The following is a 25,801-nucleotide window of genomic DNA, read 5'->3' as shown; positions in this document are numbered from 1 at the left end:
TGGAGATCCAGAAACAGCTACTACAGCAGCAGATCCAGAAACAGCTATGACAGCAGCAGATCCAGAAACAGCTACGACAGCAGCAGATCCAGAAACAGCTATGGCATCAGCAGATCCAGAAACAGCTACGACAGCAGCAGATCCAGAAACAGCTATGGCACAGGCAGATCCAGAAACAGCTAGGCCAGCAGCAGATCCAGAAACAGCCAAGACAGCAGCAGATCCAGAAACAGCTGAGACTGCAGCAGATCGAGAAAAAGCTACGACAGCAGCAGATCCAGAAACAGTTCCTACAGCAGGAGATCCAGAAACAGCTACGACAGCAGCAGATCCAGAAACAGCTACTATAGCAGCAGATCCAGAAACAGCTACTATAGCAGCAGATCCAGAAACAGCTTCGACAGCAGCAGATCCAGAAACAGCTACTACAGCAGCAGATCCAGAAACAGCTACTACAGCAGCAGATCCAGAAACAGCTACTACAGCAACAGATCGAGAAACAGCTACTACAGCAGCAGATCCAGAAACAGCTACTACAGCAGCAGATCCAGAAACATCTACAACAGCAGCAGATCCAGAACCAGCTACTACAACAGCAGATCAAGAAACAGCTACTATAGCAGCAGATGCAGAAACAGCTACTCCAGCAGCAGATCCAGAAACAGCTACTACAGCAGCAGATACAGAACAGCTACTACAGCTGGAGATCCAGAAACAGCTACGACAGCAGCAGACCCAGAAACAGCTACTACAGCAGCAGATACAGAAACAGCTACGACAGCAGCAGATCCAGGAACAGCTACGACAGCAGCAGATCCAGAAACAACTACTGCAGCAGCAGATCCAGAAACAGCTATGACAGCAGCATATCCAGAAACAGCTACTACAGCAGCAGATCCAGAAACAGCTACTACAGCTGGAGATCCCGAAACAGCTACGACAGCAGCAGATCCAGAAACAGCTACGACAGCAGCAGATCCAGAAACAGCTACGACAGCAGCAGATCCAGAAACAGCTACGGCAGCAGCAGATCCAGAAACAGCTACGACAGCAGCAGATCCAGAAACAGCCATGCCAGCAGCAGATCCAGAAACAGCGAAGACTGCAGCAGGTCCAGAAACAGCTACGACTGCTGCAGATCCAGAAAAAGCTACGACAGCAGGAGATCCAGAAACAGCTACGACAGCAGCAGATCCAGAAACAGCTATGGCACCGGCAGATACAGAAACAGCTACGACAGCAGCAGATCCAGAAACAGCTACTATTGCAGCAGATTCAGAAACAGCTTACTGCAGCAGCAGATACAGAAACAGCTACGACACCAGCAGGTACAGAATCAGCTACTACAGCAGCATATCCCGAAACAGCTACTACAGCAGCAGATCCAGAAACAGCTACGACAGCAGCAGATCCAGAAACAGCTACTGCAGCACCAGGTCCAGAAACAGCTACTACAGCAGCAAATCCAGAAACAGCAACTGCAGCCACAGATCCAGAAACAGCTACGACAGTGGCAGATCCAGAAACAGCTACTACAGCAGCAGATCCAGAAACAGCTACGACAGCAGCAGATCCAGAAACAGCTACGACAGCAGCAGATCCAGAAACAGCTACGACAGCTGCAGATCCAGAAACAGCTACGACAGCCGCAGATCCAGAAACAGCTACGACAGCAGCAGATCCAGAAAAAGCGACTGCAGCAGCAGATCCAGAAACCGCTATTACAGCAGCAGATCCAGAAACAGCTAGGCCAGCAGCAGATCCAGAAACAGCCAAGACAGCAGCAGATACAGAAACAGCTACTACAGCAGCAGATCCAGAAACAGCTACGACAGCAGCAGATCCAGAAACAGCTACTACAGCAGCAGATCCAGAAACAGCTACGACAGCAGCAGATCCAGAAAGAGCTACGACTGCAGCAGATCCAGAAAAAGCTACGACAGCAGCAGGTACAGAATCAGCTACTACAGCAGCAGATCCAGAAACCGCTATGGCACCGGCAGATCCAGAAACAGATACGACAGCAGCAGATGCAGAAACAGCTACGGCAGCAGCAGATCCAGAAACAGCTACGACAGCAGCAGATCCAGAAACAGCTACTGCAGCAGCAGACCCAGAATCAGCTATTATAGCAGCAGATCCAGAAACAGCTACTACAGCAGCAGATCCAGAAACAGCTACGACTGCAGCAGATCCAGAAACAGCTACTACAGCAGCAGATCCAGGAACAGCTACGACTGCAGCAGATCCAGAAACAGCTACTACAGCAGCAGATCCAGAAACAGCTACTACAGCAGCAGATCCAGAAACAGCTACTACAGCAGCAGATCCAGAAACAGCTACTACAGCAGCAGATCCAGAAACATCTGCAACAGCAGCAGATCCAGAACCAGCTACTACAACAGCAGATCAAGAAACAGCTACTATAGCAGCAGATCCAGAAACAGCTACTCCAGCAGCAGATCCAGAAACAGCTACTACAGCAGCAGATACAGAACAGCTACTACAGCTGGAGATCCAGAAACAGCTACGACAGCAGCAGACCCAGAAACAGCTACTACAGCAGCAGATCCAGAAACAGCTACTACAGCTGGAGATCCAGAAACAGCTACGACAGCAGCAGATCCAGGAACAGCTACGACAGCAGCAGATCCAGAAACAACTACTGCAGCAGCAGAAACAGAAACAGCTACGACAGCAGCATATCCAGAAACAGCTACTACAGCAGCAGATCCAGAAACAGCTACTACAGCTGGAGATCCCGAAACAGCTACGATAGCAGCAGATCCAGAAACAGCTACGACAGCAGCAGATCCAGAAACAGCTACGACAGCAGCAGATCCAGAAACAGCTACGGCAGCAGCAGATCCAGAAACAGCTACGACAGCAACAGATCCAGAAACAGCTATGGCAGCAGCAGATCCAGAAACAGCTATGACAGCAGCAGATCCAGAAACAGCGACTGCAGCAGCAGATCCAGAAACAGCTACGACAGCAGCAGATCCAGAAACAGCTACTACAGCAGAAGATCCAGAAACAGCTACGACAGCAGCAGATCCAGAAACAGCTACGACAGCAGCAGATCCAGAAACAGCTATGGCACCGGCAGATCCAGAAACAGCTAGGCCAGCAGCAGATCCAGAAACAGCTACTATAGCAACAGATCCAGAAACAGCTACTATAGCAGCAGATCCAGAAACAGCTTCGACAGCAGCAGATCCAGAAACAGCTACTACAGCAGCAGATCCAGAAACAGCTACTACAGCAGCAGATCCAGAAACAGCTACTGCAGCAACAGATCCAGAAACAGCTACTACAGCAGCAGATCCAGAAACAGCTACTACAGCAGCAGATCAAGAAACAGCTACTATAGCAGCAGATCCAGAAACAGCTACTCCAGCAGCAGATCCAGAAACAGCTACTACAGCAGCAGATACAGAACAGCTACTACAGCTGGAGATCCAGAAACAGCTACGACAGCAGCAGACCCAGAAACAGCTACTACAGCAGCAGATCCAGAAACAGCTACTACAGCTGGAGATCCAGAAACAGCTACGACAGCAGCAGATCCTGGAACAGCTACGACAGCAGCAGATCCAGAAACAACTACTGCAGCAGCAGATCCAGAAACAGCTACGACAGCAGCATATCCAGAAACAGCTACTACAGCAGCAGATCCACAAACAGCTACTACAGCTGGAGATCCCGAAACAGCTACGACAGCAAGCAGATCCAGAAACAGCTACGACAGCAGCAGATCCAGAAACAGCTACGACAGCAGCAGATCCAGAAACAGCTACGGCAACAGCAGATCCAGAAACAGCTACGACAGCAGCAGATCCAGAAACAGCCATGCCAGCAGCAGATCCAGAAACAGCGAAGACTGCAGCAGATCCAGAAACAGCTACGACTGCTGCAGATCCAGAAAAAGTTACGACAGCAGGAGATCCAGAAACAGCTACGACAGCAGCAGATCCAGAAACAGCTATGGCACCGGCAGATACAGAATCAGCTACGACAGCAGCAGATCCAGAAACAGCTACTATTGCAGCAGATCCAGAAACAGCTTACTGCAGCAGCAGATACAGAAACAGCTACGACAGCAGCAGGTACAGAATCAGCTGCTACAGCAGCATATCCCGAAACAGCTACTACAGCAGCAGATCCAGAAACAGCTACGACAGCAGCAGATCCAGAAACAGCTACTGCAGCACCAGGTCCAGAAACAGCTACTACAGCAGCAAATCCAGAAACAGCAACTGCAGCCACAGATCCAGAAACAGCTACGACAGCAGCAGATCCAGAAACAGCTACGACAGCAGCAGATCCAGAAACAGCTATGGCAGCAGCAGATCCAGAAACAGCTATGACAACAGCAGATCCAGAAACAGCGACTGCAGCAGCAGATCCAGAAACAGCTACGACAGCAGCAGATCCAGAAACAGCTACTACAGCAGCAGATCCAGAAACAGCTACGACAGCAGCAGATCCAGAAACAGCTACGACAGCAGCAGATCCAGAAACAGCTATGGCATCAGCAGATCCAGAAACAGCTACGACAGCAGCAGATCCAGAAACAGCCATGCCAGCAGCAGATCCAGAAACAGCGAAGACTGCAGCAGATCCAGAAATAGCTACGACTGCTGCAGATCCAGAAAAAGCTACGACAGCAGGAGATCCAGAAACAGCTACGACAGCAGCAGATCCAGAAACAGCTATGGCACCGGCATATACAGAATCAGCTACGACAGCAGCAGATCCAGAAACAGCTACTATTGCAGCAGATCCAGAAACAGCTTACTGCAGCAGCAGATACAGAAACAGCTACGACAGCAGCAGGTACATAATCAGCTGCTACAGCAGCATATCCCGAAACAGCTACTACAGCAGCAGATCCAGAAACAGCTACGACAGCAGCAGATCCAGAAACAGCTACTGCAGCACCAGGTCCAGAATCAGCTACTACAGCAGCAAATCCAGAAACAGCAACTGCAGCCACAGATCCAGAAACAGCTACGACAGCAGCAGATCCAGAAACAGCTACGACAGCAGCAGATCCAGAAACAGCTATGGCAGCAGCAGATCCAGAAACAGCTATGACAGCAGCAGATCCAGAAACAGCAACTGCAGCAGCAGATCCAGAAACAGCTACGACAGCAGCAGATCCAGAAACAGCTACTACAGCAGCAGATCCAGAAACAGCTATGACAGCAGCAGATCCAGAAACAGCTACGACAGCAGCAGATCCAGAAACAGCTATGGCATCAGCAGATCCAGAAACAGCTACGACAGCAGCAGATCCAGAAACAGCTATGGCAGCAGCAGATCCAGAAACAGCTATGACAGCAGCAGATCCAGAAACAGCGACTGCAGCAGCAGATCCAGAAACAGCTACGACAGCAGCAGATCCAGAAACAGCTACTACAGCAGCAGATCCAGAAACAGCTACGACAGCAGCAGATCCAGAAACAGCTACGACAGCAGCAGATCCAGAAACAGCTATGGCATCAGCAGATCCAGAAACAGCTACGACAGCAGCAGATCCAGAAACAGCTATGGCACCGGCAGATCCAGAAACAGCTAGGCCAGCAACAGATCCAGAAACAGCCAAGACAGCAGCAGATCCAGAAACAGCTACGGCAGCAGCAGATCCAGAAACAGCTACGACAGCAGCAGATCCAGAAACAGCTATGGCAGCAGCAGATCCAGAAACAGCTATGACAGCAGCAGATCCAGAAACAGCGACTGCAGCAGCAGATCCAGAAACAGCTACGACAGCAGCAGATCCAGAAACAGCTATGGCAGCAGCAGATCCAGAAACAGCTATGACAGCAGCAGATCCAGAAACAGCGACTGCAGCAGCAGATCCAGAAACAGCTACGACAGCAGCAGATCCAGAAACAGCTACGACAGCAGCAGATCCAGAAACAGCTACTACAGCAGCAGATCCAGAAACAGCTACGACAGCAGCAGATCCAGAAACAGCTACGACAGCAGCAGATCCAGAAACAGCTATGGCATCAGCAGATCCAGAAACAGCTACGACAGCAGCTGATCCAGAAACAGCTATGGCACCGGCAGATCCAGAAACAGCTAGGCCAGCAACAGATACAGAAACAGCCAAGACAGCAGCAGATCCAGAAACAGGTACGGGAGCAGCAGATCCAGAAACAGCTACGACAGCAACAGATCCAGAAACAGCTATGGCAGCAGCAAATCCAGAAACAGCTATGACAGCAGCAGATCCAGAAACAGCGACTGCAGCAGCAGATCCAGAAACAGCTACGACAGCAGCAGATCCAGAAACAGCTATGGCAGCGGCAGTTCCAGAAACAGCTATGACAGCAGCAGATCCAGAAACAGCGACTGCAGCAGCAGATCCAGAAACAGCTACGACAGCAGCAGATCCAGAAACAGCTACTACAGCAGCAGATCCAGAAACAGCTACGACTGCTGCAGATCCAGAAAAAGCTACGACAGCAGGAGATCCAGAAACAGCTACGACAGCAGCAGATCCAGAAACAGCTATGGCACCGGCAGATACAGAATCAGCTACGACAGCAGCAGATCCAGAAACAGCTACTATTGCAGCAGATCCAGAAACAGCTTACTGCAGCAGCAGATACAGAAACAGCTATGACAGCAGCAGATCCTGAAACAGCGACTGCAGCAGCAGATCCAGAAACAGCTACGACAGCAGCAGATCCAGAAACAGCTATGGCAGCAGCAGATCCAGAAACAGCTATGACAGCAGCAGATCCAGAAACAGCGACTGCAGCAGCAGATCCAGAAACAGCTACGACAGCAGCAGATCCAGAAACAGCTACGACAGCAGCAGATCCAGAAACAGCTACTACAGCAGCAGATCCAGAAACAGCTACGACAGCAGCAGATCCAGAAACAGCTACGACAGCAGCAGATCCAGAAACAGCTATGGCATCAGCAGATCCAGAAACAGCTACGACAGCAGCTGATCCAGAAACAGCTATGGCACCGGCAGATCCAGAAACAGCTAGGCCAGCAACAGATACAGAAACAGCCAAGACAGCAGCAGATCCAGAAACAGGTACGGGAGCAGCAGATCCAGAAACAGCTACGACAGCAACAGATCCAGAAACAGCTATGGCAGCAGCAAATCCAGAAACAGCTATTACAGCAGCAGATCCAGAAACAGCGACTGCAGCAGCAGATCCAGAAACAGCTACGACAGCAGCAGATCCAGAAACAGCTATGGCAGCGGCAGATCCAGAAACAGCTATGACAGCAGCAGATCCAGAAACAGCGACTGCAGCAGCAGATCCAGAAACAGCTACGACAGCAGCAGATCCAGAAACAGCTACTACAGCAGCAGATCCAGAAACAGCTACGACTGCTGCAGATCCAGAAAAAGCTACGACAGCAGGAGATCCAGAAACAGCTACGACAGCAGCAGATCCAGAAACAGCTATGGCACCGGCAGATACAGAATCAGCTACGACAGCAGCAGATCCAGAAACAGCTACTATTGCAGCAGATCCAGAAACAGCTTACTGCAGCAGCAGATACAGAAACAGCTACGACAGCAGCAGGTACAGAATCAGCTACTACAGCAGCATATCCCGAGACAGCTACTACAGCAGCAGATCCAGAAACAGCTACGACAGCAGCAGATCCAGAAACAGCTACTGCAGCACCAGGTCCAGAAACAGCTACTACAGCAGCAAATCCAGAAACAGCAACTGCAGCCACAGATCCAGAAACAGCTACGACAGCAGCAGATCCAGAAACAGCTACGACAGCAGCAGATCCAGAAACAGCTATGGCAGCAGCAGATCCAGAAACAGCTATGACAGCAGCAGATCCAGAAACAGCGACTGCAGCAGCAAATCCAGAAACAGCAACTGCAGCCACAGATCCAGAAACAGCTACGACAGCAGCAGATCCAGAAACAGCTACGACAGCAGCAGATCCAGAAACAGCTATGGCAGCAGCAGATCCAGAAACAGCTATGACAGCAGCAGATCCAGAAACAGCGACTGCAGCAGCAGATCCAGAAACAGCTACGACAGCAGCAGATCCAGAAACAGCTACTACAGCAGCAGATCCAGAAACAGCTACGACAGCAGCAGATCCAGAAACAGCTACGACAGCAGCAGATCCAGAAACAGCTATGGCATCAGCAGATCCAGAAACAGCTACGACAGCAGCAGATCCAGAAACAGCTATGGCACCGGCAGATCCAGAAACAGCTAGGCCAGCAACAGATCCAGAAACAGCCAAGACAGCAGCAGATCCAGAAACAGCTACGGCAGCAGCAGATCCAGAAACAGCTACGACAGCAACAGATCCAGAAACAGCTATGGCAGCAGCAGATCCAGAAACAGCTATGACAGCAGCAGATCAAGAAACAGCGACTGCAGCAGCAGATCCAGAAACAGCTACGACAGCAGCAGATCCAGAAACAGCTATGGCAGCAGCAGATCCAGAAACAGCTATGACAGCAGCAGATCCAGAAACAGCGACTGCAGCAGCAGATCCAGAAACAGCTACGACAGCAGCAGATCCAGAAACAGCTACGACAGCAGCAGATCCAGAAACAGCTATGGCAGCAGCAGATCCAGAAACAGCTATGACAGCAGCAGATCCAGAAACAGTGACTGCAGCAGCAGATCCAGAAACAGCTACGACAGCAACAGATCCAGAAACAGCTATGGCAGCAGCAGATCCAGAAACAGCTATGACAGCAGCAGATCCAGAACCAGCTACTACAACAGCAGATCAAGAAACAGCTACTATAGCAGCAGATCCAGAAACAGCTACTCCAGCAGCAGATCCAGAAACAGCTACTACAGCAGCAGATACAGAACAGCTACTACAGCTGGAGGTCCAGAAACAGCTACGACAGCAGCAGACCCAGAAACAGCTACTACAGCAGCAGATCCAGAAACAGCAACTACAGCTGGAGATCCAGACACAGCTACGACAGCAGCAGATCCTGGAACAGCTACGACAGCAGCAGATCCAGAAACAACTACTGCAGCAGCAGATCCAGAAACAGCTACGACAGCAGCATATCCAGAAACAGCTACTACAGCAGCAGATCCACAAACAGCTACTACAGCTGGAGATCCCGAAACATCTACAACAGCAGCAGATCCAGAAACTGCTACGACAGCAGCAGATCCAGAAACAGCTACGACAGCAGCAGATCCAGAAACAGCTACGACAGCAGCAGATCCAGAAACAGCTACGACAGCAGCAGATCCAGAAACAGCTACGGCAGCAGCAGATCCAGAAACAGCGAAGACTGCAGCAGATCCAGAAACAGCTACGACTGCTGCAGATCCAGAAAAAGCTACGACAGCAGGAGATCCAGAAACAGCTACGACAGCAGCAGATCCAGAAACAGCTATGGCACCGGCAGATACAGAATCAGCTACGACAGCAGAAGATCCAGAAACAGCTACTATTGCAGCAGATCCAGAAACAGCTTACTGCAGCAGCAGATACAGAAAGAGCTACGACAGCAGCAGGTACAGAATCAGCTACTACAGCAGCATATCCCGAAACAGCTACTACAGCAGCAGATCCAGAAACAGCTACGACAGCAGCAGATCCAGAAACAGCTACTGCAGCACCAGGTCCAGAAACAGCTACTACAGCAGCAAATCCAGAAACAGCAACTGCAGCCACAGATCCAGAAACAGCTACGACAGCAGCAGATCCAGAAACAGCTACGACAGCAGCAGATCCAGAAACAGCTATGGCACAAGCAGATCCAGAAACAGCTATGACAGCAGCAGATCCAGAAAGAGCGACTGCAGCAGCAGATCCAGAAACAGCTACGACAGCAGCAGATCCAGAAACAGCTACTACAGCAGCAGATCCAGAAACAGCTACGACAGCAGCAGATCCAGAAACAGCTACGGCAGCAGCAGATCCAGAAACAGCTATGGCATCAGCAGATCCAGAAACAGCTACGACAGCAGCAGATCCAGAAACAGCTATGGCAGCAGCAGATCCAGAAACAGCTATGACAGCAGCAGATCCAGAAACAGCGACTGCAGCAGCAGATCCAGATACAGCTACGACAGCAGCAGATCCAGAAACAGCTACTACAGCAGCAGATCCAGAAACAGCTACGACAGCAGCAGATCCAGAAACAGCTACGACAGCAGCAGATCCAGAAACAGCTATGACAGCAGCAGATCCAGAAACAGCTATGGCATCAGCAGATCCAGAAACAGCTACGACAGCAGCAGATCCAGAAACAGCTATGGCACCGGCAGATCCAGAAACAGCTAGGCCAGCAACAGATCCAGAAACATCCAAGACAGCAGCAGATCCAGAAACAGCTACGGCAGCAGCAGATCCAGAAACAGCTACGACAGCAACAGATCCAGAAACAGCTATGGCAGCAGCAGATCCAGAAACAGCTATGACAGCAGCAGATCCAGAAACAGCGACTGCAGCAGCAGATCCAGAAACAGCTACGACAGCAGCAGATCCAGAAACAGCTATGGCAGCAGCAGGTCCAGAAACAGCTATGACAGCAGCAGATCCAGAAACAGCGACTCCAGCAGCAGATCCAGAAACAGCTACGACAGCAGCAGATCCAGAAACAGCTACTACAGCAGCAGATCCAGAAACAGCTACGACTGCTGCAGATCCAGAAAAAGCTACGACAGCAGGAGATCCAGAAACAGCTATGGCACCGGCAGATACAGAATCAGCTACGACAGCAGCAGATCCAGAAACAGCTACTATTGCAGCAGATCCCGAAACAGCTTACTGCAGCAGCAGATACAGAAACAGCTACGACAGCAGCAGGTACAGAATCAGCTACTACAGCAGCATATCCCGAAACAGCTACTACAGCAGCAGATCCAGAAACAGCTACGACAGCAGCAGATCCAGAAACAGCTACTGCAGCACCAGGTCCAGAAACAGCTACTACAGCAGCAAATCCAGAAACAGCAACTGCAGCCACAGATCCAGAAACAGCTACGACAGCAGCAGATCCAGAAACAGCTACGACAGCAGCAGATCCAGAAACAGCTATGGCAGCAGCAGATCCAGAAACAGCTATGACAGCAGCAGATCCAGAAACAGCGACTGCAGCAGCAGATCCAGAAACAGCTACGACAGCAGCAGATCCAGAAACAGCTACTACAACAGCAGATCCAGAAACAGCTACGACAGCAGCAGATCCAGAAACAGCTACGACAGCAGCAGATGCAGAAACAGCTATGGCATCAGCAGATCCAGAAACAGCTACGACAGCAGCAGATCCAGAAACAGCTATGGCACCGGCAGATCCAGAAACAGCTAGGCCAGCAACAGATCCAGAAACAGCCAAGACAGCAGCAGATCCAGAAACAGCTACGGCAGCAGCAGATCCAGAAACAGCTACGACAGCAACAGATCCAGAAACAGCTATGGCAGCAGCAGATCCAGAAACAGCTATGACAGCAGCAGATCCAGAAACAGCGACTGCAGCAGCAGATCCAGAAACAGCTACGACAGCAGCAGATCCAGAAACAGCTATGGCAGCAGCAGATCCAGAAACAGCTATGACAGCAGCAGATCCAGAAACAGCGACTGCAGCAGCAGATCCAGAAACAGCTACGACAGCAGCAGATCCAGAAACAGCTACGACAGCAGCAGATCCAGAAACAGCTACTACAGCAGCAGATCCAGAAACAGCTACGACAGCAGCAGATCCAGAAACAGCTACGACAGCAGCAGATCCAGAAACAGCTATGGCATCAGCAGATCCAGAAACAGATACAACAGCAGCAGATCCAGAAACAGCTATGGCACCGGCAGATCCAGAAACAGCTACTACAGCAGCAGATCCAGAAACATCTACAACAGCAGCAGATCCAGAACCAGCTACTACAACAGCAGATCAAGAAACAGCTACTATAGCAGCAGATCCAGAAACAGCTACTCCAGCAGCAGATCCAGAAACAGCTACTACAGCAGCAGATACAGAACAGCTACTACAGCTGGAGATCCAGAAACAGCTACGACAGCAGCAGACCCAGAAACAGCTACTACAGCAGCAGATCCAGAAACAGCTACTACAGCTGGAGATCCAGAAACAGCTACGACAGCAGCAGATCCTGGAACAGCTACGACAGCAGCAGATCCAGAAACAACTACTGCAGCAGCAGATCCAGAAACAGCTACGACAGCAGCATATCCAGAAACAGCTACTACAGCAGCAGATCCACAAACAGCTACTACAGCTGGAGATCCCGAAACAGCTACGACAGCAGCAGATCCAGAAACAGCTACGACAGCAGCAGATCCAGAAACAGCTACGACAGCAGCAGATCCAGAAACAGCTACGGCAGCAGCAGATCCAGAAACAGCTACGACAGCAGCAGATCCAGAAACAGCCATGCCAGCAGCAGATCCAGAAACAGCGAAGACTGCAGCAGATCCAGAAACAGCTACGACTGCTGCAGATCCAGAAAAAGCTACGACAGCAGGAGATCCAGAAACAGCTACGACAGCAGCAGATCCAGAAACAGCTATGGCACCGGCAGATACAGAATCAGCTACGACAGCAGCAGATCCAGAAACAGCTACTATTGCAGCAGATCCAGAAACAGCTTACTGCAGCAGCAGATACAGAAACAGCTACGACAGCAGCAGGTACAGAATCAGCTACTACAGCAGCATATCCCGAAACAGCTACTACAGCAGCAGATCCAGAAACAGCTACGACAGCAGCAGATCCAGAAACAGCTACTGCAGCACCAGGTCCAGAAACAGCTACTACAGCAGCAAATCCAGAAACAGCAACTGCAGCCACAGATCCAGAAACAGCTACGACAGCAGCAGATCCAGAAACAGCTACTCCAGCAGCAGATCCAGAAACAGCTATGGCAGCAGCAGATCCAGAAACAGCTATGACAGCAGCAGATCCAGAAACAGCGACTGCAGCAGCAGATCCAGAAACAGCTACGACAGCAGCAGATCCAGAAACAGCTACTACAGCAGCAGATCCAGAAACAGCTACGACAGCAGCAGATCCAGAAACAGCTACGACAGCAGCAGATCCAGAAACAGCTATGGCATCAGCAGATCCAGAAAGAGCTACGACAGCAGCAGATCCAGAAACAGCTATGGCACCGGCAGATCCAGAAACAGCTAGGCCAGCAACAGATCGCGAAACAGCCAAGACAGCAGCAGATCCAGAAACAGCTACGGCAGCAGCATATCCAGAAACAGCTACGACAGCAGCAGATCCAGAAACAGCCATGCCAGCAGCAGATCCAGAAACAGCGAAGACTGCAGCAGTTCCAGAAACAGCTACGACTGCTGCAGATCCAGAAAAAGCTACGACAGCAGGAGATCCAGAAACAGCTACGACAGCAGCAGATCCAGAAACAGCTATGGCACCGGCAGATACAGAATCAGCTACGACAGCAGCAGATCCAGAAACAGCTACTATTGCAGCAGATCCAGAAACAGCTTACTGCAGCAGCAGATACAGAAACAGCTACGACAGCAGCAGGTACAGAATCAGCTACTACAGCAGCATATCCCGAAACAGCTACTACAGCAGCAGATCCAGAAACAGCTACGACAGCAGCAGATCCAGAAACAGCTACTGCAGCACCAGGTCCAGAAACAGCTACTACAGCAGCAAATCCAGAAACAGCATTGCAGCCACAGATCCAGAAACAGCTACGACAGCAGCAGATCCAGAAACAGCTACGACAGCAGCAGATCCAGAAACAGCTATGGCAGCAGCAGATCCAGAAACAGCTATGACAGCAGCAGATCCAGAAACAGCGACTGCAGCAGCAGATCCAGAAACAGCTACAACAGCAGCAGATCCAGAAACAGCTACTACAGCAGCAGATCCAGAAACAGCTACGACAGCAGCAGATCCAGAAACAGCTACGACAGCAGCAGATCCAGAAACAGCTATGGCAGCAGCAGATCCAGAAACAGCTATGACAGCAGCAGATCCAGAAACAGCGACTGCAGCAGCAGATCCAGAAACAGCTACGACAGCAGCAGATCCAGAAACAGCTACGACAGCAGCAGATCCAGAAACAGCTATGGCATCAGCAGATCCAGAAACAGCTACGACAGCAGCAGATCCAGAAACAGCTATGGCACCGGCAGATCCAGAAACAGCTAGGCCAGCAACAGATCCAGAAACAGCCAAGACAGCAGCAGATCCAGAAACAGCTACGGCAGCAGCAGATCCAGAAACAGCTACGACAGCAACAGATCCAGAAACAGCGATGGCAGCAGCAGATCCAGAAACAGCTATGACAGCAGCAGATCCAGAAACAGCGACTGCAGCAGCAGATCCAGAAACAGCTACGACAGCAGCAGATCCAGAAACAGCTATGGCAGCAGCAGATCCAGAAACAGCTATGACAGCAGCAGATCCAGAAACAGCGACTGCAGCAGCAGATCCAGAAACAGCTACGACAGCAGCAGATCCAGAAACAGCTACGACAGCAGCAGATCCAGAAACAGCTACTACAGCAGCAGATCCAGAAACAGCTACGACAGCAGCAGATCCAGAAACAGCTGCGACAGCAGCAGATCCAGAAACAGCTATGGCATCAGCAGATCCAGAAACAGCTACGACAGCAGCAGATCCAGAAACAGCTATGGCACGGGCAGATCCAGAAACAGCTAGGCCAGCAACAGATCCAGAAACAGCCAAGACAGCAGCAGATCCAGAAACAGCTACGGCAGCAGCAGATCCAGAAACAGCTACGACAGCAACAGATCCAGAAACAGCTATGGCAGCAGCAGATCCAGAAACAGCTATGACAGCAGCAGATCCAGAAACAGCGACTGCAGCAGCAGATCCAGAAACAGCTACGACAGCAGCAGATCCAGGAACAGCTACGCCAGCAGCAGATCCAGAAACAGCTACGGCAGCCACAGATCCAGAAACAGCTACGACTGCAGCAGATCCAGAAACAGCTACAACAGCAGCAGATCCAGAAACAGCTACAACAGCAGGAGATCCAGAAACAGCTACGACAGCAGCAGATCCAGAAACAGCTACGACAGAAGCAGATCCAGAAACAGCGACTACAGCGGCAGATCCAGAAACAGCTACTACAGCAGCAAATCCAGAAACTGCAACTGCAGCAGCTGGTCCAGAAACAGCTATTACAGCAGCAGATCCAGAAACAGCTACTACAGCAGCAGATCCAGAAACAGCTTCGACAGCAGCAGATCCAGAAACAGCTACTACAGCAGAAAATCCAGAAACAGCTCCTGCAGCAGTAGATCCAGAAACAGCTACGACAGCAGCAGATCCAGAAACAGCTACGACAGCAGCAGATCCAGAAACAGCTACTACAGCCGCAGATCCAGAAACAGCGACTGCAGCAGCAGAATCAGAAACAGCTATGGCAGCAGCAGATCCAGAAACAGCTACGACAGCAGCAGATCCAGAAACAGCTACTACAGCAGCAAATCCAGAAACAACTACTGCAGCAGTAGATCCAGAAACAGCTACGACAGCAGCAGATCAAGAAACAGCTACGACAGCAGCAGATCCAGAAACAGCTACGACAGCAGCAGCTCCAGAAACAGCTTTGACAGCAGCAGATCCAGAAACAGCCACTACAGCAGCAGATCCAGAAACAGCTACGACAGCAGCAGATCCAGAAACAGCTACGACAGCAGCAGATCCAGAAACAGCTACGACAGCTGCAGATCCAGAAACAGCTACGTCAGCAGCAGATCCAGAAACAGCGACTGCAGCAGCAGATCCAGAAACCGCTATTACAGCAGCAGATCCAGAAACAGCTAGGCCAGCAGCAGATCCAGAAACAGCCAAGACAGCAGCAGATACAGAAACAGCTACGACAGCAGCAGATCCAGAAACAGCTACTACAGCAGCAGATCCAGAAACAGCTACGACTGCAGCAGATCCAGAAACAGCTACGACTGCAGCAGATCCAGAAAAAGCTACGACAGCAGCAGGTACAGAATCAGCTACTACAGCAGCAGATCCAGAAACCGCTATGGCACCGGCAGATCCAGAAACAGATACGACAGCAGCAGATGCAGAAACAGCTACGGCAGCAGCAGACCCAGAAACAGCTACTACAGCAGCAGACCCAGAAACAGTGACTGCAGCAGCAGATCCAGAAACAGCTACTACAGCAGCAGATCCAGAAACAGCTACTACAGCAGCAGATCCAGAAACAGCTACTACAGCAGCAGATCCAGAAACAGCTACTACAGCAGCAGATCCAGAAACAGCTACTACAGCAGCAGATCCAGAAACAGCTACTACAGCAGCAGATCCAGAAACATCTACAACAGCAGCAGATCCAGAACAAGCTACTACAACAGCAGATCAAGAAACAGCTACTATAGCAGCAGATCCAGAAACAGCTACTCCAGCAGCAGATCCAGAAACAGCTACTACAGCAGCAGATACAGAACAGCTACTACAGCAGCAGATCCAGAAACAGCTACTACAGCTGGAGATCCAGAAACAGCTACAACAGCAGCAGATCCAGGAACAGCTACGACAGCAGCAGATCCAGAAACAACTACTGCAGCAGCAGATCCAGAAACAGCTACGACAGCAGCATATCCAGAAACAGCTACTACAGCAACAGGTCCAGAAACAGCTACGGCAGCAACAGGTCCAGAAACAGCTACGGCAACAGCAGATCCAGAAACAGCTACGGTAGCAACAGGTCCAGAAACAGCTACGACAGCAGCAGATCCAGAAACAGTAATGACTGCAGCAGATCCAGAAACAGTAATGACTGCAGCAGATCCAGAAACAGCTATTACAGCAGCAGATCCAGAAACAGCTACTGCAGCAGCAGATCCAGAAACAGCTACTACAGCAGCAGATCCAGAAACAGCTACGACAGCAGCAGATCCAGAAACAGCTTTGACAGCAGCAGATCCAGAAACAGCCACTACAGCAGCAGATCCAGAAACAGCTACGACAGCAGCAGATCCAGAAACAGCTACGACAGCAGCAGATCCAGAAACAGCTACGACAGCTGCTGATCCAGAAACAGCTACGTCAGCAGCAGATCCACAAACAGCTACTACAGCAGCAGATCCAGAAACAGCGACTGCAGCAGCAGATCCAGAAACCGCTATTACAGCAGCAGATCCAGAAACAGCTAGGCCAGCAGCAGATCCAGAAACAGCCAAGACAGCAGCAGATACAGAAACAGCTACGACAGCTGCAGATCCAGAAACAGCTACGTCAGCAGCAGATCCAGAAACAGCGACTGCAGCAGCAGATCCAGAAACCGCTATTACAGCAGCAGATCCAGAAACAGCTAGGCCAGCAGCAGATCCAGAAACAGCCAAGACAGCAGCAGATACAGAAACAGCTACGACAGCAGCAGATCCAGAAACAGCTACGACAGCAGCAGATCCAGAAACAGCTACGACTGCAGCAGATCCAGAAAAAGCTACGACAGCAGCAGGTACTGAATCAGCTACTACAGCAGCAGATCCAGAAACCGCTATGGCACCGGCAGATCCAGAAACAGATACGACAGCAGCAGATGCAGAAACAGCTACGGCAGCAGCAGATCCAGAAACAGCTACTACAGCAGCAGACCCAGAAACAGTGACTGCAGCAGCAGATCCAGAAACAGCTACTACAACAGCAGATCCAGAAACAGCTACTACAGCAGCAGATCCAGAAACAGCTACTACAGCAGCAGATCCAGAAACAGCTACTACAGCAGCAGATCCAGAAACAGCTACTACAGCAGCAGATCCAGAAACAGCTACTACAGCAGCAGATCCAGAAACATCTACAACAGCAGCAGATCCAGAACCAGCTACTACAACAGCAGATCAAGAAACAGCTACTATAGCAGCAGATCCAGAAACAGCTACTCCAGCAGCAGATCCAGAAACAGCTACTACAGCAGCAGATACAGAACAGCTACTACAGCTGGAGATCCAGAAACAGCTACGACAGCAGCAGACCCAGAAACAGCTACTACAGCAGCAGATCCAGAAACAGCTACTACAGCTGGAGATCCAGAAACAGCTACAACAGCAGCAGATCCAGGAACAGCTACGACAGCAGCAGATCCAGAAACAACTACTGCAGCAGCAGATCCAGAAACAGCTACGACAGCAGCATATCCAGAAACAGCTACTACAGCAACAGGTCCAGAAACAGCTACGGCAGCAACAGGTCCAGAAACAGCTACGACAGCAGCAGATCCAGAAACAGCTACGGCAACAGCAGATCCAGAAACAGCTACGGTAGCAACAGGTCCAGAAACAGCTACGACAGCAGCAGATCCAGAAACAGCTATGACAGCAGCAGATCCAGAAACAGCGACTGCAGCAGCAGATCCAGAAACAGCTACTACAGCAGCAGATCCAGAAACAGCTACTACAGCAGCAGATCCAGAAACAGCTACTACAGCAGCAGATCCAGAAACAGCTACGCCAGCAGCAGATCCAGAAACAGCTACGCCAGCAGCAGATCCAGAAACAGCTACGACTGCAGCAGATCCAGAAACAGCTACAACAGCAGGAGATCCAGAAACAGCTACGACAGCTGCAGATCCAGAAACAGCTACGACAGCAGCAGATCTAGAAACATCGACTACAGCAGCAAATCCCGAAACAGCAACTGCAGCAGCTGGTCCAGAAACAGCTATTACAGCAGCAGATCCAGAAACAGCTACGACAGCAGCAGATCCAGAAACATCGACTACAGCAGCAAATCCAGAAACAGCAACTGCAGCAGCTGGTCCAGAAACAGCTAAGACAGCAGCAGATCCAGAAACAGCTACTACAGCAGCAGATCCAGAAACAGGTACTACAGCAGCAGATCCAGAAACAGCTGTGGCAGCAGCAGATCCAGAAACAGCTATGACCGCAGCAGATCCAGAAACAGCTACTACAGCAGCAGATCCAGAAACAGCTACTGCAGCAGCAGATCCAGAAACAGCTACTACAGCAGCAGATCCAGAAACAGCGACTGCAGCAGCAGATCCAGAAACAGCTACTACAGCAGCAGATCCAGAAACAGCTTCGACAGCAGCAGATCCAGAAACAGCAACTACAGCAGCAGATCCAGAAACAGCTACGACAGCAGCAGATCCAGAAACAGCTACTACAGCAGCAGATCCAGAAACAGCTACGACAGCAGCAGTTCCTGAAACAGCTACGACAGCAGCAGATCCAGAAACAGCTACGACAGCAGCAGATCCAGAAACAGCTACGACAGCAGCAGATCCAGAAACAGCTACGACAGCAGCAGATCCAGAAACAGCTACGACAGCAGCAGATCCAGAAACAGCTACGACAGCAGCAGTTCCATTAACAGCTACGACAGCAGCAGATCCAGAAACAGCTACGACAGCAGCAGATCCAGAAACAGCTACGACAGCAGCAGATCCAGAAACAGCCAAGACAGCAGCAGATCCAGAAACAGCTACGACAGCAGCAGATCCAGAAACAGCTACTACAGCAGCAGATCCAGAAACAGCTACGACAGCAGCAGATCCAGAAACAGCTACGACAGCAGCAGATCCAGAAACAGCCAAGACAGCAGCAGATCCAGAAACAGCTACGACAGCAGCAGATCCAGAAACAGCTACGACAGCAGCAGATCCAGAAACAGCTACGACAGCAGCAGATCCAGAAACAGCTACGACAGCAGCAGATCCAGAAACAGCTACGACAGCAGCAGTTCCAGTAACAGCTACGACAGCAGCAGATCCAGAAACAGCTACGACAGCAGCAGATCCAGAAACAGCTACGACAGCAGCAGATCCAGAAACAGCTACGACAGCAGCAGATCCAGAAACAGATAATCCCTTGGTCGAGACTAATAGCAAGAATGATGCTCTAAGTGCACAGGCAGATGTGCACACGGATAATGTCACTAAAGCTAAGAAGAAAAGGAGAAGAAAGGAGATGATTATAAAAAGAGAAGGAAGGGCAAGAGAAGAGACGAGGACATAGTTGGTCAACTGGGTAGCAGCAGATGCAGTTCAGACACAAGCATCGGGCAATGTACAAGAACAAACACGGAGTAGGAAGCATTGTTTCAAAAGGCTGGAAGAGTTGGTGACTCAAAGACCAGCCCGAAAACCGGGTCGGGATTCTCCAATCTCCCGCCGGGTCGCAGAATCGCCGGGGGTCGGCGTGAATCCCGCCCACTCCGGCTGCCAAATTCTCTGGCGCCGGGATTTTGGCGGGGGTAGGAATCGTGCCACGCCGGTCGGTTGCCGCTGGCAGCAGCCCCCACCCACCCCCGGCGATTCACCGGCCCGCGATGGGCCGAGTGGCCGCCCGTTTTAGGCTGGTCCCGCCGGCATAAATTAGACCTGGTACTTACTGGCGGGACCTGGCTGCCCAGGCGGCCTCCGGGGTCCTCGGGGCGGCATGGGGGGATCTGGCCCCGGGAGTTGCCCCCAAGGTGACCTGGCCCGCAATCGGGACCCACCGATCCACAGGCGAGCCTGTGCCGTGGGAGCACTCTATTCCTCTGCGTCGGCTGCTGTGGAACTCCGCGATGGCTGACGCGGAGATGAACCCCCCTACGCATGCGCCGGGATTACGCCAGCACACGCTGGCGCTCCCGCGCATGCACCAACTCGCGCCGGCTGGCGGAGGCCATTCGGTGCCGGTTGGCGTGGTGCCAAGCCCCTACGGTGCCAGCCGGCACGGCGCAAACCACTCCGACGCCGGCCTAGCCCCTGAAGGTGCGGAGGATTCCACACCTTCGGAGTGGCTTGACGCCGGAGTGGTTCATGCCACTCCTTCGCACCAAAGTTGTCCGCCCCGGCGAATCCCGCAGAATCCCGCTTCCGGTCTTTCGAAACAAGATCACGTATTCAGTCAAGGTTGAGGAGACCGACAAGAAGATGTTATTAACCTGAAAGACTGAACATGTAATGAACTGTGTACAAGGGACATTGTTGTAATTAATGTGCATATTATGTTTTGGAAAGCACAGTTAGATTTGTATCTACCACATATTTGAAATTGTTGTGCATATCATGGTTTGTAAAACAGTTAGATTTGTTACACATTCACATTTACAAAGAAAGGGGGTGTGGTGATATGCATACGCATAGCAATGTATATAGTTGGATGTACGACCTCCGACCAGCAGCTGGAGATGGTGATCCACCATGTGACGCCAGAGATCAGGGGAGTTGGTAGTAAGTCGTACTAGAGGACAGTCGCATTAGAAGTAGCTGCAGGAGAATTTACTTATTTGTTACCGTTTGTATTATAGTTTGTTAGTTATCATTCTACATGTTCACATTGTTAATAAACTATCTTACTTGTCAAAGAACTAAATGTTCTGTGTGCATCTTTACCACGGGCACAACACAGAACATAACACCACTCTCTCCATTGCTTTTTGCCTTGGCATTAGAGCCACTGGCAATGGCGCTTTGAGCATCAAGGCATCAAGGCTGGAGAGGGATTGTGGGGAGGGGGGGGGGGGGTGGCGTTGAGCACATTTGTTGTACACAGATGAACTGCTGCTGTATATTGCAGACCCACTGAGAGGTACTGGAGGAATCATGAGTATTCTGGAGGAGTTTGGATGTAAGCTAAACATGGAAAAGAGTGAGGTGTTTCCGAACAACGCCAGGGGCCAGGAGAGGAGTGTTGGGAGAGCCACTGTTCAAGGTGGTGGGGGCTTCAGATATTTAGGTGTCCATGTGGCACAGGGATGGGCACAGCTGCACAAGTTGAACTTGGCGCGGTTGGTGGAACAGATGAGGGGGGATTTTAAGAGGTGCGATATGCTGCCTCCACCGCTGGTGGAGCGAGTGCAGACAGTGAAAACGACGGTGCTGCCGAGGCTTTTATTTGTCTTTCAGAACCTCCCGATCTTCGATCCAAAATCATTCTTTAAGAAAGAAATTACTTTGATCTCGGGCTTAAGAAGGTGCTGTTGGAGCAGTGACGAGGGGGAAGCGTGTTGGCTTTGCCAAACATAATGAATTAATATTAGGCAGCAAACATTGCTATGGTGAGGAGGTGGGTGGTGGGGGAGGTGTTGGCGTGGGTGTGGATGGAAGCGGACTCGTGCAGAGGAATGAGCTTAGGGGTATTGTTGAGGGCCCCTCTGCCATTCTCGCCGGCCAGGTACTCCACGAGCTCAGTTGGCGGTCCATGGGTGTGGGGACAGTGGCAGCAGCATCTGAGGTTGGAAGTTGCCTTTGTGTGGGCACCGATTTGCAACAACCACAGGTTTGCACCGGTGGCAGGGGTTAGACGTGCGGTTTCGGGGGTGGCGACAGGCAGGGATCGAGCAGTTTGGAACCTGTTTGTGGGGGGCAGCTTTGCGAATTTAGAGGATTTGGAGAAGGAATATGAGCTGCCCAGTGGGAATGGGTTCAGATACTTACAGGTTCAAGACTTTGTGAGGATGCAGGTGCCGTCCTTTCCTGATTTGCTGCCCTCGAGATTGCAGGGTAAGGTGTTATCGAGGGAAGGAGTGGGTGAGGGTAGGGTGTCCGAGATTTATAAGGAGCTAATGGACTGGGAGGGGGCCCTGGTAGGGGAACTTAAACGGAAATGGAGGAGGAACTGGGGGAGGAATTGGAGGCCGGGTTGTGGGAGGAGGCCCTGAGGACGGTGAATGTGTCCTCATCGTGTGCGAGGCTCAGCCTTATCCAGTTTACGGTACATAGGGCTCACATGACGGTGGCTAGGATGAGTAGGTTCTTCGAGGGAGTAAAGGACAAGTGTGGGCCGTATGCAGGGGGGGGCGGGGGGGTTTGTTCAACCTGCTGATTTTGACAGTCTTTATTTCAAAGTGAAGTATTTGAGTGTGACATGTGATCAATACCTGTAATTCTGAAGGATGTTCTTTGTCATCACTGGAATCAACATCTGTGGGAAAGAACAGAGCAATAATATGTAACGGGAAGAATGACGTTCATTCGTCCTCACATTGTCTACTCAGAGACACCATGAGAAGTGTCTACAATGATCACCAGCTCATCAGGAGTTTCTGATTGGAGGACACGATGAGAAATCGGTCTCAATCGCTCGCTATGTCTTTCCCCTCCCCTACTTTTAAAGTTCTCCCCATTAAATTTGAAAATATTCGGAGTTAGTGACATAAATTGGAAGATTAAAGGTTTTGGTTGAATATTGTAATTCTGTGTACTCAGCGGGAAGTGAATTGGTGGGGGGAGGCTCAGAAGATGAGGAGAAGGTGGGTGTGTTGGAAAACTGACCACACATTTCTGAGCCCCAATTTTGAGATTAATTCATACTTGAGAAAATGATGCCTCAACTATCTGCTTATCTGAACAGTTCCTCAGTTAAACAAGCTTGGGCAGTCTCAATTCAGTGTCAATCCATTCTCAATCCAGTGTCAATCTGTTTTCAATCTAGTGCCAATTCATTCTCAATTCAGTGTCAATACATTTTTAATTCAGTGTCAATCCATTCTCAATTCAGTGTCAATCCATTCTCAATCCAGTGTCAATCTGTTTTCAATCTAGTGCCAATTCATTCTCAATTCAGTGTCAATACATTTTTAATTCAGTGTCAATCCATTCTCAATTCAGTGTCAATCCATTCTCAATTCAATGTCAATCTGTTCTCAATTCAGTGCCAATCCAGTCTCTCCAGTCTCAATCCGTTCTCCATCCATTCTTAATCAAGTCTCAATCTGATCTCAATCTGGTTTTAATCCAGTTCCAAACAGCAACAGGACGCAGCAGAGAAAAAATAATTTAGCTTTTTTTAAAAATGTGTGTCTGAGCAATTGTGGCGGAAGGAGAGGGAGAGGGGAAGGTTGGGGGAAGAGAGCGGGAGAGAAAGGAAGAGGAAAGGAGCAAGAGGAAGAGAGGAATGAAGATGGGGAGGAGAGGAAGGTATGGAGAGTGAGGAAGAGGAAGGTTTGAAGGTGGGGAGGGAGACAAGAAGGACAGGAGAAGAAGGAGGGACAAAGGAAGAGGGCAAGGGAGGAAAAGAACAAAGAGAGAAATGGGGTGAAGTGAGCAGGTGAGAAGGAATGGAGACGAAAGAGGAGCCAACAGTTTTCTACTGAAGATTTTATCAGTAGGTAAGCGATGCTGATTGAAATGCTAACTGACCTCTGAACCCTACATTAAGCTTTCAGTTTACATTGCTTAGTATCTGCCGAATGCTTCCAATATTTTCTATATTACAATGGTCACATGTCAAGAGGGCTGCTCATACTGTACCAATGATTTCTATTTCAGGATGAGTTATTCCAGAGATGCTTGTAGATTCTGGCTGTGCCTTGGGGGATGTGCTTCGTTCCCCTGGACCAGCCCAGACTGCTCCCTGTGAAATTAAGGACAGTTGTTAACAGTCACAAGGACACTGGATTTTCACAGTTCTACTGAAGAAAATTGAAACCTGATGACTGATCTCACTTATGTTATTTTGTCCAGTTATATTCTGGACTTCAATCTAATCTTCCAGTTTGCCCAAGGAGCATTCTCTCTCCATTCTCAGCCTCAGCTTTACACTGCCTTGAATGTTTCAACCCCTACCTCGTTCAGACAGAATTTGGCCAGTTCGATCTGCAAATCCCCTTTCCCCATCGGCAGAGCTCGCTGTTGTACTGCTAAGACATTACAGCTCTTAGCTACAATGTCTTTGTAGTTAAAATGGGAAGCCAACACCCCACATTTATGCCTGATTCCTGCTGATCATGGTGAAGAACTGTTTCACCGTTACAACCAACAGGCCTCTTGGCAGTGAGGGCCAATGGGGCACCAACTAAATTTGAGGCCAGCGGGAGGGGTGACGAGTTGTGGCCAACAGGCATCACCCACCCCCACACAGCCCTAACTGTTATCATCTCTGGATCCCATTCCACTGGAACATGGGGGCACCTGTCAACGTCTGGTGTCGGAGAGCACCACCCCAACAGACCCCTGATGACCCAAACAGATGAGTCTTCACTCTCGATCTAACAGCCTTTTCTCTCCATCTCCAATATTCTGATAACTACAATAGCGACTTGCATTTATATAGCACCGTAGGGAAACATCCTGAGGTGTTTCACATGAATGCAATCAACAAACCAGACATGTCATTAAATAATTTGGTGACTTTTCTTCAGGTTGCTGGCAGCAGTATCCTCAACATTAATCCTTAATTCCCAGAGAGCACCCTGCCTAGCATCCTTCATAAACCCACTCCTCTGCCTACCCGGGTAACCCCATAACCCCACCTAACATTTAGACACTAACGGGTAATTTAGCATGGCCAATCCACCTAACCTGCACATCTCAGTGGGAGGAAACGGGAGAACCCGGAGGAAACCCACGCAGACATGGGAAGAAAGTGTAAACTCCACGCAGACAGTCACCCGAGGCCGGAATTGAAGCTGGGTCCCTGGCACTGTGAGGCAGCAGTGCTAACCACTGTGCCACCGTGCTGCCCCTCCTCCATGACACCTCTATTTTGCTGACAGAACCAACGTAATTTCGGACCACCCTGCATCCCTCGCTAGCCTGAAATGGTTAAAATCGGGGTTTATGCATAACTAGCAAACAAGGATCACCTTCACTCCAATGTGGCTGTGGAGGCATTTGATCGCTCTTATGAGCAGCCTTTGAGTTAACACACTCTGTTTCCCCCAAATCCCTGAGAATGTGCATCTCACCTTCATCTTCCTTTCTGACCTCAGCATTTTTCTAGATTTCCCCACTTTCCTTAGAATCAGCTGTTCCAAGAATTCGATTCGCTGTTCTTCTGTCTTCCTCTCGTTATACTCAAACCTCAGTTGATCCAATCTGAAAATGGAAGATTGGACAGGCTCACACTCTCACACTGACTA

General features: G+C 50.2%; 1 protein-coding gene across 4 annotated transcripts in view; it reads right to left on the bottom strand.

Annotated features, from left to right (window-relative positions):
• Positions 1-25,801, bottom strand: part of LOC140394997 (uncharacterized) — a 403,426-nt gene that overhangs the window by 341,311 nt on the left and 36,314 nt on the right. For all 4 annotated transcript variants that reach the window (XM_072482288.1, XM_072482301.1, XM_072482311.1 and 1 more), the window contains 3 exons: positions 25,628-25,757; positions 24,192-24,294; positions 22,820-22,863 (listed from right to left, as the gene is read on the bottom strand). In XM_072482288.1, the coding sequence (XP_072338389.1) occupies positions 22,820-22,863; positions 24,192-24,294; positions 25,628-25,757 (277 nt within the window). The remainder of the gene's footprint in view (positions 1-22,819; positions 22,864-24,191; positions 24,295-25,627; positions 25,758-25,801) is intronic.

The sequence above is a fragment of the Scyliorhinus torazame genome, chromosome 2 (assembly GCF_047496885.1).
Source record: "Scyliorhinus torazame isolate Kashiwa2021f chromosome 2, sScyTor2.1, whole genome shotgun sequence".
Taxonomy (NCBI): Eukaryota; Metazoa; Chordata; class Chondrichthyes; order Carcharhiniformes; family Scyliorhinidae; genus Scyliorhinus; species Scyliorhinus torazame.
Note: the sequence above shows the minus strand (reverse complement) of the source record. Positions and strands in the feature narration are given on the sequence as shown.